Source organism: Halichoeres trimaculatus, unplaced genomic scaffold (assembly GCF_033239565.1).
Source record: "Halichoeres trimaculatus isolate MK-OKI-2021-1 unplaced genomic scaffold, fHalTri1.1 fHalTri1_scaffold_12, whole genome shotgun sequence".
Lineage (NCBI taxonomy): Eukaryota > Metazoa > Chordata > Actinopteri > Labriformes > Labridae > Halichoeres > Halichoeres trimaculatus.
In genome coordinates, this window is record NW_027437190.1 from 17,421,821 (window position 1) to 17,435,831 (window position 14,011).

General features: G+C 42.6%; 1 protein-coding gene across 8 annotated transcripts in view; it reads left to right on the forward strand.

Moving 5' to 3' along the window:
- The window catches only part of LOC141800708 (protein MTSS 1-like), a 59,322-nt gene extending 45,740 nt beyond the window's left edge, over nucleotides 1-13,582 (forward strand). For 2 of the 8 annotated variants that reach the window (XM_074683433.1, XM_074683434.1), the window contains 10 exons: nucleotides 4,645-4,802; nucleotides 4,931-5,038; nucleotides 5,196-5,293; nucleotides 6,738-7,002; nucleotides 9,010-9,120; nucleotides 9,429-9,668; nucleotides 9,829-10,041; nucleotides 10,532-10,691; nucleotides 10,790-11,044; nucleotides 11,138-13,582. In XM_074683433.1, coding sequence (XP_074539534.1) covers nucleotides 4,645-4,802; nucleotides 4,931-5,038; nucleotides 5,196-5,293; nucleotides 6,738-7,002; nucleotides 9,010-9,120; nucleotides 9,429-9,668; nucleotides 9,829-10,041; nucleotides 10,532-10,691; nucleotides 10,790-11,044; nucleotides 11,138-11,658 — 2,129 coding nt within the window. In that variant the 3' untranslated portion in view covers nucleotides 11,659-13,582. The remainder of the gene's footprint in view (nucleotides 1-4,644; nucleotides 4,803-4,930; nucleotides 5,039-5,195; nucleotides 5,294-6,737; nucleotides 7,003-9,009; nucleotides 9,121-9,428; nucleotides 9,669-9,828; nucleotides 10,042-10,531; nucleotides 10,692-10,789; nucleotides 11,045-11,137) is intronic. The other 6 variants (XM_074683437.1, XM_074683438.1, XM_074683439.1 and 3 more) reach the window with 4 other exon arrangements.
- Nucleotides 13,583-14,011: the final 429 nt, after the last annotated feature.

The following is a 14,011-nucleotide window of genomic DNA, read 5'->3' on the forward strand; positions in this document are numbered from 1 at the left end:
AACTGGTCATGTGAAGGCAGGAGCAGATAATCTCATTTCTGTGTTTATGCACATGTGTCTACATGTGTTCAGAGTGCGCAGACCACTCCGGATTAGTCTTGGTTTTGTAATCGATCTTCTGGCATGTTGAGTTTTGTGAAAACAAGAATATATAACCTACGCTCATTTTGTATTTCACGTTTTAAGTCCCAAACAATGTAATGTTGCACATTGTTGGACATTATTCCGGCCAACAAAATTAGATTATTTTAATTAAAACAAGGACTTTCCCTCTCTCACACTCACACACACACACACACACATGTGAGAACTTCTGTCTCTGTGACCTCAGCTGTTTGAAGGAGACGAGCTGTTTAGATATTGGTTGTGGTTATGCTGATGCTGTTACTCAGCTGACAGTCTCAAACCCAGAGGGAGTCTGTAATAAATCACTGCCCAGTCATCTTTTGGGTGTATCAATGAGGCACTATGTTTTTTTCATTGTGAAACTAAATTGTTTGTCCACAGTTTATATCATAAGCTCTAATTATCTATTATCCATATTGGAACAGCTTGAGAAATGCGTTTCAGGGTGGTTTTGTTTGCACTTGGTGTCCACTGAACTTCAGTGAACCTCAGTGTTTGTCTGTGGTTCAAGTGTAGGAGGTAGCTGCAATCTGGGCCTTGTCATTCTCATAGTTTCACCAGTCATGGCCCAGAAGCCTGGAATGCAGATTGACTGAGGAACAACCCATAGCAGAGATGATGTTTTATCATAACAGAATCTGAGGATTAACTCAAACAGCCTCCTTCTGATTACAGTTTGTTTGCCATTATGTGAGTTAATAGTACTACATACATACTTTCACATCACTGCTAGTATCTGATTTAAATGTGTTTACTTCTGTTTAAACATTTTGAGAGGACTCTTTGGTAAAATAAATGAACCACCTTTAACAGAAGTGATTCATTTGTGATAATATTAAGCTCAAGCAAAGGTTCTCATGGACAGGACCGAAACAGCAACAAAGAAAATATTTGGCTTTTCATCTGTCTAAGACAAAGTATCTCATCTGAGTGTAACGTCTCTCCAAAACCAATGTGGTCAGAATGCAGAAACCCTCGTTTTACAGCATGCCAAGGAGACACCGCAGCATATCTGGCTTTTGGAATTGGAAAAGCTACTTTTTCTACAGAGAGGCCAGCGAAGGCTTAGAGCTTTCAGTGTTGTTTTCATTCAACACAAAACAGAGTTATAAAGATATACATGTGATGTGACATTAACATTGCAGTTGAAGTTTCCTCAGTGAGCGTTCAGCACAGCGTGGCTTCACACAGCATCTGTTGTAGCAGAGTTAACACAATCAAACATGATTTAAATGAATTAAATTAGATCATAAATCACCAGCTGCTTACAACTCATGATTAGAGCAGTATTTAAAATGTAAGCCCAGCTTAAAAGTCATTTCTTTTGCAACAAGATTGAAGAGACTCACTCGGCCTGAAGGGGTATGAATAATACTGAAATTGGTCCAGCAGTGGAAACCAGACTAATGAGTGAGGCCTGTCTAGCTGTATCCGGCTCAGCGGTTGATTAAATTCTCCACTAAACCTTGTACAATGTAACTGAACACTTGTCTGCTTAAATAGTGCCTGTTAGATATACGAGACTGAAAATATACACTACAATTTGGACTTTTCCAGCCTTCAGTCCATTTAGTCTTCATTATGGTGTCTATAGTGTAATATAGGAGGAACCACCATAAACACACACATAGCTCACATTCCTCTCAGTGTCAGACTCCAGACCAGGCTTTGTAATCAATTCTTTAACAGTTGGAAACTTTTTTACATTCTAATACTCTGGGAATATTTCTTATCCTAGGAGAGTTTCACCCTGTATCATTTTTTATTAATGATAATAAGTGTAATTTCTCACCAGTTCAACATTTAAGCTACACTTATTTAATCAAAACATATGGTCATTTGTAGCTGATGTCTCATACACTGTCAAAAAAAAATCAAAGCAATTATTTGCCTAATTTTTAGTTTAAAAAAATCTTTTTAGACACAATATGAGCCAAATTTATTTGACAAATCCAGAAACATCTTATGTCAAGATATTAAAAGACAAAAATGATGCCTAAATTGCTTGTAAAGAGGTTTAAAAAATTCCTGGAGGTGGTAAAAATGTGTGTTCAGTTTGACTTTCAACCTATTCATCTTATTTAAAGAAACTGGACAAGTTGAAGGTGAACACCTGCCAACAATAGAATAGAATTTAACCTTATTGTCATTATAACTAGTACAACAAAACTGAAGTCACAGCAGCAATCAAGAAAGCAAGGTAAGAAAGTGTAAGGAAAAGGCAAAAAGGTCCATAAAAAAATAGATGATGACAGCTTGTCCATCATTGTCCAGTTCAGCCAGCCTCCACCTCCACAGGGTCCAGGACTGAGCTTCTACAGTCATGCTCCATCTCTGTCTCCTGGATCCTGTCTGCTCACAGCAGGTGAAGCTCTTCCAATGTGGCGTTGGTGTCTGATGTTAGCTCCATTAGCCATGTCTGTGAATAGCATGATGCTACTCTGCCCTCTGGTATTCCCTCTGTTGCTAGGTTAGCACAGCTAGCTTGTCCATCTTATCGGAGATAGATCTTACGTTCCCAATAACGATGGATGGAAGGACAGGTCAATGTCGTCACTTCTTAGCTCACACCTGAGAACCAGCACGTTGTCCTCACCTCCTTCTCCTCACCTTGTGGGAAGACATCAGGCCTTACACCAGTTGACATGCAACAGGCTGCTAACAGCTGAGTCCACATGTAAACAATGCAGACATGGTTACATGGTTTACATGACATTATTGCTACATTTCGGTGCTCAGACCTTTATCAGGCAAACAGTTTGATCACAGAACAGAACATGTGAAATAGAAGCTGGTTGCCTGACACCTGCAGCCACTTTCTCATCATGACGCCAAAATTCAGTCGATCAAAACGGCTAACAAAGAAAAAAAGTCAGTTACCTGGCTGAGAGAGTAAATATGACAAAAATAGAGCCTGAAATACAATTTCCAACCTACAAATGGATTAGTTATAATATTAAGTGGATAAAAAATGCCAGGAAAATAAATCAGAACAACTCAAATGAAGCAAAAAAGTCCGAGTTGTCAGAGCTTGTTCTATGTTCTTGTTGTTCTCCTGATCAAAAATATCTTCCCAAACAAAGCTCTAAAGGAAGGACATCATATGAAAAATCAAATGAGAAACTTGACAACCACATTTTTCTCACCCCATCTGTAGAGTATTTTTTACCCTTTATGAGCAACTGGGTGGTAATTTTTCTCTTTTAATATTTAAAAAGAGGAACTTTTCTGGACTTGTAACCTCCAATTATTTGGCTCATGGTAAGTTTCAAAACAATTTGTATTAAAAATGAGAAAAACACGTGCTTTGATTTCAGTTTTTGCAGTGTACAATGATGCAAGAGGGTGAGTAGTGACAGAGGAAGTTTCCATTCTTTGCTTTGCCAGTCAAAGCAGCCATTGTTTATGGTCCCTGTATTTGTGGTCTCAGAGGAAACGGAGCTCCCCACATGATTTATAATGTATATACTGTACTGCCATATCACAGAGGAAAGAGCTCATAGTCTGTGCTCAACATGATACACACTCATTGTGTTCTTCTTTTGAAGTGGGGATGAAATGGCTCTGTAACTATCAGTGTCTTCCTCATACTGATTTGCATTTAGGGCCTCACATGAAAGAAGACGCCAGTTTGTTATCTTTGCTCATACACAAAAGCAGACAGGCGAACCTCAGAGCTGCTCCCTGCGTGTTTGACCTTGATGTACCAAAGTCAAGACTGTGTATGTGTGCATGTATATATGTAAGAGCAGTTGGAGTGCTTAGATAATGCTTTTGAGGCCCACTATAAGTCCACTCAAGTAGTCTCCAGCCTTCCTGCCTCCATCCAGGGCTTCATTTGGCTTCAGGGTGCCTCTCAGTCACACACAGAAACACACCCACACACACACGCACAGTGCTGAGTAAGAGGCCAACCTTGGCATTGTCCTAAGATATTCTCCTGGATGTTCATGCATATTCAAACATGCACAAAGGGGGCACAAGGACCAGATGGCCATGCACACTAAGTCATTCCTGAAGCACACAGAAACACACACACACACAAGGTCTTTCTTTTGGCTCTCTTAGCAGAGCGTGTTGAAGTTTTTCGAAGACAAGCGACAGGTTAACCTAAAGGAGATAATCCTTCAGCAAACTGAAGGGTGAAAGATAAGAAACTCTTCCATGACATGAGTGGCTTTTCGTGTGGAGCTGATATCCAAAACACGGTGTGGACATTCAAATGCTCACATTCACGATAGCAGAGACGACAGTGGAAAAGATAACATTCAAAGCAAGAGTGTCACTCAGAGCTCAAACCCCAAATTGCTTTCATGCTTTGTTTGTACATTTTCATGCATGTTACGGTAGTTATATTGTGTAGTATTAGCCTTGTAGTGAAAGACGTTGTCTGTCATACTTATTCAGCGTAAAGTAGGCCAGTCACATGTTTCCTTTTTGTTACTTGGTAATCTCTTAATGGCTTTCATTAATGTGTTCTTTTCTTGTATTTGTTTGTGTTTCCACTTTGTCTTCAAGGTCGAGGTGATATCCAGCCCCAGCTGGACAGCGCCATGCAGGACGTTAGTGATAAATACATTCTGCTGGAGGAGACAGAGAAACAGGCCCTGAGGAAGGCTCTGATCGAGGACAGGCAGAGGTTCTGCTGTTTTGTAGCAATGCTTCAGCCTGTTGTGGTGAGTACAACAAGCCAGACGAGGTCAGAGAGTCTTTTTTGTGTTTCTTCTTGTTGTCCCAGGAGGAATTTTGTTGTTATTGTGTAAGCTCTTCAGAGACACTGAACTCTCTGCTTTTATTCCTCAAGGATGAGGAGATTTCTATGTTGGGGGAGGTCACCCACCTCCAAGCCATTTCTGACGACCTCAAAGCTCTGACCTCTGACCCGCACAAGCTCCCCCCTGCGAGTGAACAGGTGAGGAAGAATAAAGATGGCAGGCTATGAACAACAAACCTAAACTGGCACAGCTGACCTGAGGTTAAGCTCTGTGATTTGGATTTAGGGTGGATTTGAGTCTTTCATCTTCACAGCTGCAAACAACTAGTACGACTAATATTTTCCTCCCTCTCAGGTGATCCTGGATCTGAAAGGCTCAGACTATGGTTGGTCATATCAGACGCCGCCCTCATCCCCCAGCACCACCATGTCCAGGAAATCCAGCATGTGCAGGTAGGTGGCTACAGCCAATCGTGAGACTCACAGCCACATGGAAATGAAGGGAGGCTCAGTCTTACAGCTACACATCTACCCACTGTACAGATAAAACCTGTGTATGTACAAATGACATCAAGTAGAAAATTCAATTTGTACAGTTAATCTGTTCAGCCATTTCCATGAACTAAGGTAAGGAATGAGGATGAAACACTTGTATACTAAGTTAAAGGTTACATCATAGCATGAAATCCATTCTCACAGGATTTTCAGAAATCTGAAACCCTCCCTGTGGCTGTGAATTTTTCCTGAGACATCTGCATCATGGGTGGACAACAAGGACATGGAGAAAAACTTCAGTGTTGCCTAATCTATGTCTGCCACCCAGTGGTCAACTTCAGCTGAAGTATTCAGCAGATTCTTTGTCTAAACTTTACTGATTCTGCTTTAGTCATTTGTTCACGACATTAAGTTAGCATTTTTAACTTTAATTTTAAAAAAGCCAGAAAGAAATGTTTTAAATATAAAATGTGGCCTTTATGGTAAAAGGGAGATTTATTAAACAAAGGGTCAAAAGTTAAAGAGCTTTCAAAAAGCAGCCATGCTCTTCAGACTCTCCTCCCTCCTCTCTGCTTCTGGCAGTGGTTTCCTGAACTTTTCTGGATAAAGGAGCAAATTGTATGCCTGGGTGGAGCATTGCTTCGCATTTGTGCTGATAAAGCTTTGAAACATGAATTTTTGGGTTGTGGGATTTATCAAAAGCCTTCCAGTCTGTGAAAAGACTCAAAAAGAACGATCAAAATATTTCACTCCCAAGCGAGACATTTGCTTGCTATGATTCCAAACAATCACTTATTCATTTCTTGAATCATTCTGAGACAGCTGCTTTTATGATTTTGATGCTTCGTAATTACAGTTTCACAAACTTGAAAGAAAAAGCTAAAAAAAAATAAAGTTTATACATAATTTTGATTTTTTTTGTACATATTTCATTGTTACTCAGCAGTGTTGCTTTCAAGTTTGAATTCACACAGTAATTAAGTCTCAATTATTACACCACAGTAATTAGTTCATGCTGTTTTGGTTTTCAAGCGTAATCTGTGTGAAAACTCTCAAACAGCTGTGTCAAAGGCGTGAAATCTTGTGATTTCTTGCCTGTAATTGTTGTCATTATGAAATCATGCCTCATACGTTGGTTTGTTTTGTTGTTTGGACTGGATCGGCCTCAGTCACTGCCTGCTGCATCTTGGTGTGCTGTGTTAATCGTTTCCCACCCTGTCTCCTCCACATTCCCCCCGCTCCTCTGCCTTCATTCCCTCTTTGTTATTTCTGTGATCTCTTCCTTCTCCAATCCATGTCTTTGGGTGCACTTTGATTCTCTCTCACCCCGCCTGTCACCACCAAACTTTCCTTCCCTCCTCTGGTCCTCCCCCTCATCCCCAACCCCTTCCCCCCTTCACAGTAGTCTGAACAGCGTTAACAGTAGTGACTCCAGGGGATCCAGTGGCTCCCACTCTCATTCTCCTTCCTCCTCTTCTTCCTCCTCTTCCTCACACCACCTCTTCCACCACCATCACCCCCGCCATCGGTACCGCAGCTCCACGCTACCCCAGCAGACCCCAGCTAGGCTCTCCAGCATCTCCTCCCACGACTCGGGCTTTATCTCTTCATCACAGGACCAATACACGTCGTCCAAGTCATCATCTCCTATGCCAGCTGAAACAAAGGTAAGAAAAAGCCCTCAGCTTCCCACAAGTAACCATAATTTCAGCTTACAGCAAAGAACAAGGCCATAAAACCTTCCTGCTGTATGATTAACAGGTCATTGTAGTCAGAGACCGAGAGAAAACCCCAAATCAGCAATCCACAAAACTCTTTCTCACACATCTCCCCTGCCACTCTGAGAGGCAGTTATCTGGCAGCAGTGAGCACATGTGATCATGGTGAAGTCATTTCACTGTTATTATTATAGCATAAATGCACAGGAAATTAGTCTGCCTCCATTCGAGCCTGGGGCAAAACAGGTCAGCCTCATCCTGCTATTAAAGAGTCAGCCGCTGTGACAGACTGTGGTCTGGTTAAACTCGCAGGGGCCTGATCTCACTGTGCGGCGTATTATCATTAAATGTATCACAGTAAAATGAGGTATTACTGTGTCAACACTATGTTTTCCACTCACTCAGGAGCATGTCTCTACCAGCAGGTCTCATTGTGTCACTTTTATCGCCCCATCTGACACAGACTTTAGGGTAATTATCGATGTAATAGTCCGGGGGATTGCCTGTGTGGGGTTTTGTGGTTTGAGATCAACCATGAAGAGCGGCTGGCTGCATTAGCTGTCGTTTTGTCAGGCGCCAGCAACCAGAGGTCTCCTGTCCAGAACACAGCGGTGGAGCTGGAGTCCAAATTTTTATGATGCAGAGAGCGTGGTTTGGCAAGCCCATACATGACCCATTTACAGTTCAATCCCAGGAATCAGCTCTCTTCCTGCCTCATTTGTAGTGTAGATTCTGTAGTTACAGGATAATTTTGGTTCATACAGCTTTTACATTGTTTATAGAATGAAGTAGAACAAAATACTCACCCAGAAAGCTTTCCTGATCCAAGCGGTGCTTCAGGAGATATTTAGATCCAAAATCGTGCAGCGGACGTCCGTATAATGGGATCCATCGGGGCATAGACAGCGCCGCTCCTAAAACTGCATTGATCGTTCAAAAACTCGTGTTTTTCACCAATATTCCATCATGGTCTGCTCCAAGCTAGTCCTCTGCTGCAGTCTGTGTCACTCCAGACAGCGCTGAACTCACGAAGACTTTGTTTACGATTGCCCCTTTGCGCATGCGCAGTTCTCTCTGGAGAGCTGACTCCACTTCCTCCTTTCTTGGAGGGACAATCGTAAACAAAGTCTTCGTGAGTTCAGAGGTCAGTACAGCCACACAGCGCTGTCTGGAGTGACACAGACTGCAGCAGAGGACTAACCCGGAGCGGACCATGATGGAATACTGGTGAAAAACACCAGTTTTTGGATGATTAATGCAGTTTTAGGAGCGCCGCTGTGTGCCCCGATGGATCCCATTATACGGACGTCAGTTGCACGATTTTGGATCTAAATATCTCCCGAAGCACTGCTTGGATCAGGAAAACCTTCTGGGTGAGTATTTTGTTCTACTTCATTCTATAAACAATGTAAAAGCTGTATAAACCGAACTTATCCTTTAATGTTTGAAGAGTTTAAAGTGGATTTGTTTTCATTTACAAACAATTTAAACACGGTGTCAGGTGATGCTCTGCAGCTGATCCCAGCCTTAAACTCCTCCTGAGGAGCCATGTACAAATAATTTTTTCCCTTTAAAAGCCTATAGAAGTATGATTTATTAACCATCACATGCATTTGTAAGAAAGAAGAACTTTCTCCATGCATTCTTGCTTCAACGCAGTTGATGCTGCTGTGACCCCCCTCTGCACCTGTCCCATAGTTCTTATGGTCACTTGGCTGTGCTCCTTACTAACTGCTGAGACCTGTGGAAAAGTTGCAGCTGCACTCTAACAAACCACTCCTCTCCCTCCCCTCTTTCTCTCTACCTGCTGACATGTCTGTCTTTGCATTTCTGCCCCTCTGCACATGCCTGTCTCTCTCTCTGTCTCAATTTCTGCCCCCTCCCCTCTGGCTTCCCTCTCCTCTTTCTCTCTGGTCTCCTCTCACTGCCTGCATGCGGCTGCCCTCGCTGTCCCAGCCTTGTCCCAGTTCCAGGTCCTCTGAGGTGTCAGAGACTGGGCAGCTTCACAGTGACTGCAGTTCCCCCTCTTCTCTTGCTGCTACTGCGACACAGCACGCTACTGACAAGGTGAAACACACTTAACCCCTCTCCAGATCAGTGTCTGTTGTACTGCTGTTACATGCACCACAGCTTCCTTCCACTAAACCTAAACCTGGCTGGACGTTAAGTCCATCACCTCCATCTCATCAGGATATCAAACAATCAACATTTGTTGTTGTGTTGTTATAGTTTCCTTTGTTTCATTCTTAATTATTTTTTATGTTCCTATGAGTTATTTCTCCTGAGTTATTTTGGTTGTGTTTTCATCGTTTTCCTTCTCATTAATTTATCCCATTGTATTTTGTTGTTTTTGTCGCACACTCACACACATCCAGCTGTCCAATGGTTTTGACCACTACAGTCCAGCAAATTCCCCCTACCTGCACAGCAATGGGGGGAGTTTGGGCTCAGGCACCGCCTTCCCTTTCCTCCCTCCTTCCTCCTCATCATCCACCTCCACTTCCTGCCCCACCCGCTCATGGTCACGTCCCGCCTCGGCCTTGCTGCCGGACTACTCTAACTACTGCACGATGGGCTCCCCCATGGTGCCTTCATCACGAGTGCCCAGCTGGAAGGTTGGTTCATTCCTCCGGTCTGATCATCTTGTTCTCGCCCTCCTCACATGCAGATATCATTTTAAGTCATCAGTTTTATCCTTTAGGAGTAAGAACTTAAAGAGAGGTAAAGAGATGCAGTGATTGTGTATTATCCACACTGACACGTCTTTCTTTATAGGACTGGGCTAAGCCAGGCCCCTATGACCAGCCCATGGTCAACACTCTGAGAAGGAAGAAGGACAAGGACGTCCCAGCTATAGTGGATAGTAATGGCAGTGTGAGTAACGGTGGCCTCCCAGGGTCAGTCCCCACCTCAGCTCCAGCCTCAGCTGCTCTTCAAACATCTGCACCAGTGGAGGAGAGGAGCAGGACTGTGACTGCACCGCTCAAGGTCAGATTTGTTGAACTGTTTGTGTTTTCTTCTAGAAAAGTGGGAACAGACTCACTTTGTGCTTGTGCTGGGAAACAAGCTTTGCAGACTCTCTGTCCACTTTAATCTCTCTGTTCTCCATCTTACCGCTTGAAAACATTTGTAGTTGAGGTCAGCTGATGGCAAACTGCCATGAAAAACAAAATATTTTGAATAATTCGATTACTTTTCTCTGAGCACATGAAATTAGGTCAGTGTACATTCATCTCCATATGTGTTTCTTCACTTTAAAGAGAGCTCACATCGAACTCCCGGCTGGCTGACGTTTTCACAGTCATGACATTCAAACCACATTGAATAGGCCTCTCACTCGTAATGTTCTCATTTAATCACATAATGAGCTATATCTAATGATTGTAATGACTTAAACAAATTATATCTGGCCGTGTCCAGACAGTCAGACCTTCAAACCCCATTACTGAATGTTTATGTCACTGCTTGATGGCTGCAGGCTGCAGATATTGAGGCCCATGAGGAACTGGCTCTAGCTTTGTCCAGAGGTCTGGAGCTGGACACCCAGAGGTCCAGCAGAGACTCCATCCAGTGTTCAAGTGGCTATAGCACACAGACTAACACACCCTGCTGCTCAGAGGACACAATCCCCTCACAAGGTAGGACCCCTTTCACAGATCAGACACAAACAATCCTTTGTTGTGTCAGTCAGTCAGTCAGTCAGTGCCCTGTTGACCTCCCTGTTTGTGTTTTCTAGTTTCAGACTATGATTATTTCTCCATGGCCGGGGATCAGGAGCCTGAGCAGCAGTCTGACTTTGATAAGTCCTCCACCATCCCCAGAAACAGTGACATCAGTCAGTCCTACAGACTCATGTTCCAGAGCAAACGACCGGCCTCAACAGCCGGCTTGCCCAGCACGCCGGCCGCTTACCCTGGACAGGGGACCTACCCTGCAGGACAATATCCCTCTACACCCATTCACACAGGGGCTTATCCTACCACCCCTACAGGTACAGATTACACTTACACTGCTCATTCTGTGTGTCAGAAAAGTCCCATCTCTGCTTCATAATCTTTTTTTGATTTGTGCTCTGTCACTGCAGGCTCAAGTTCAGGTCAGGCATTTTATTCTGGATCCCACAATGCCTCTGGCTCCTATTCTACCGGCCATAATCCAGTTATCATCACCCCTGGGGTTGCCACAATCCGCCGCACCCCCTCCTCAAAACCTTCTGCCCGGCGCTCAGGTTCAATAGTGGGCACAGGTCCTATCCCTATCCGTACACCAGTCATCCCAGTGAAAATCCCCACGGTGCCTGACATGCCGGGAGCTGTAAATGGGAGCAGGAGTGCAGAGGACACCGGACGTGGAGATGAAAGCCCAGATTCTCCCACATTTGCTGGAGGAGGGGATGCTGGCACGCTGCCTGTGATGTCCTGGAGTGGTCAGGCTTCAACTAACCCTCCCACAGTACTCCAGACCAACCAGCAGCACCTGCAGGGTGACACAGAGCAATATGAAGGAGGGGAAGGGTCAGATGGCAACATGCTGGTGGCGATACGTAAGGGAGTCAAGCTTAAGAGAACCCTCACCAACGACCGCTCGGCACCACGTATCCCATAATCAAAAAAAAAAAAGGCTCATTAGTTCATTGTTGAAGCAATGCTCTCCCTTTGGGTCAAAAGCAATGGATGAATTGTTGCTGACAACAGACAAGATCAACAAATCAAAAAGCTCCTTTTGTTATTCAGAGGGACTAAGTACACTTCCTGAACATCGATCAGTTCATATTGTTTAATTTCACCCACTAAAGCTGTCTTAAGTAATTCAGAAAAGGAAATACACAAAATTGCTGTTGTTCCTTTTTTTGTAATTTTCGGTTACAATGCGTCAGAAAATATGTAAAGTCAGGTGGTTAATGTAATGATTTGGATCCCGAGCCAGAACAATCCAAAGCCTCAGCACTAAAAGGTTTTTTTTTTTTTTTTGCAAATCCAAGCCCACAGCTGTGTAACGCAACACGAGAGGATGTTTTAAGTCAGTAAATAACCAGAAGGACTGAGCTGCGTCACACTAGAGGACAAGGAAGCTGTATTTTACTAACATGTATTCTCCTTGAAGGGTTGGACAGTGTGCATGTGTATATAACCACTGTATATTATATGTAAACACGCATTGTTTAGGGAGTGTGTTATACCATCCTGGGAGAAAAAGCAGTCCAACTGCCAACTGACTTGGCAGAAGAAGCACAACAAGAAATTCAAGTACCACGCAGCGCCGGGCGAGCATTAAACAGGTTTATCTGGGAGTAACGACTCCAGTGTCCAAGCTTTAACATTGCGCCATTTGGCATCCCCAGGACTGCGGGGACTGCTCACTCTGAGGGATGCCCTGAAGGCTGCAGGAGGATGCTGAGTCATAGAAGTTGTCTTTTTATTTGTTATTCAAATAGACGAGATACGAAAGGTCAATATCGGCAGCAGTACAAAGCTAATGACCTGACTGTGTGAAAGTCGTGGTTGTATGAGACAGCAGTGTGGCTAATGTGTCCTACTGTTGATTCCATGACATCAAGAGACACTTAAATTGTAGTTATTGTAGTTTTTACATGATGTGTAAATAATTTTGCATGGTGCTCCTCTCTTTTGTTTCTTTCTTGTTCTCTGTTGCTGTTATCCTTGTTTTCCCGCAAAGCTCCAATCATTAAGTTTCACATCTTTAACCAGGAGGTATTAGAATGACCATAACACCAAACTACCTTCAAATCGGTTTGGTATTATTTTCACAACTATTTTCCCAGTACTGATTTCTTCCCTCTGCAGTTTCTACCAAATGAGCTTTTTGGATCTCCTCGGTGGTTTGTGTTTATATATTAACACTCTCCCTTTTGGTAACATTCATTAGCCATACTTCAATCAGCTGTGCATTAAGTTCTTATATAACAAATGTCCGACTACAGATGTGCCATCGCAAAACTCATCTTAATCTATAAATGTAAGTACATTTTTATAAGAGTTAAGATATTTTTGGTTTTAACCTTATCAGTGAAATGTATTATTTGTTATGCTATTCTCTTTTTCTTGCTGTTCTGTTGAACCTTTAATGCATGTAGGTTGCATGTTCATCAATCATCAGATTTTGACTATTTTCTAAACTTTACTTCAACACATACAGTTCAGATTTTGGAGAACCTTTCCTCAGACTGCAGCTTGGGAAAGCATTTAGTATACTCGAGTTATGTTTGTAACTTCAGTTCACACACTGTGAGAACATGGCTACTACAACTTATATAAACTGTAAATGTTAACTTACTGTACAAGTCAAAGCATACACATTTTAATTTATTCCCAATTTCTCTCTTTAAATGACTTTTAGTTCTTAACCTATGTCTATTTTTATACTTGTATAAATATCAGAGTAATAGATTTGTTTCATCTATCCATGCATGTTCAGTGAAGTGTTCTCGTGCAACACTTCCCTATGTCCCTTATTTCACACACGTGGTTTGTAAAAGTAAAGTTGTCCCTTTGACTTCCAGCTAAAAGTTAAGTTAATGAGTTCAGACTGTGGGCGAAATGGTGTTTGAGTCCAGTTTGGTTTCACATCAGGAAACGGCACATTTTCTTCCGACTGTGTTCGCCTGAATCATCACTTTATGGCTGGTTTAACTGAATCTTTTTGTATTGGATCGACTACGCTGAAAGTTTGACTGATAGCAGCCCGGGTTTTATTTTAGCTAGAAACAACTACAATCTCCCCCTGATGCAGACCTGAATAAAAATGTTTTCACCTCAGGTATATATGACTGATTTGAGGTAAATGGATACCGAACAGCTGATCTAGCAGGCCTGCTAAATTTATTTTGGAAAACAAAACAAAACAGCATACTATTAAAATTTTACTCTCCCAAAAATAAGATTACTGTGAAAATGTTTGGGGGACTGGCATTCAGTTTTTGTTGCTGAATCATTTTGTT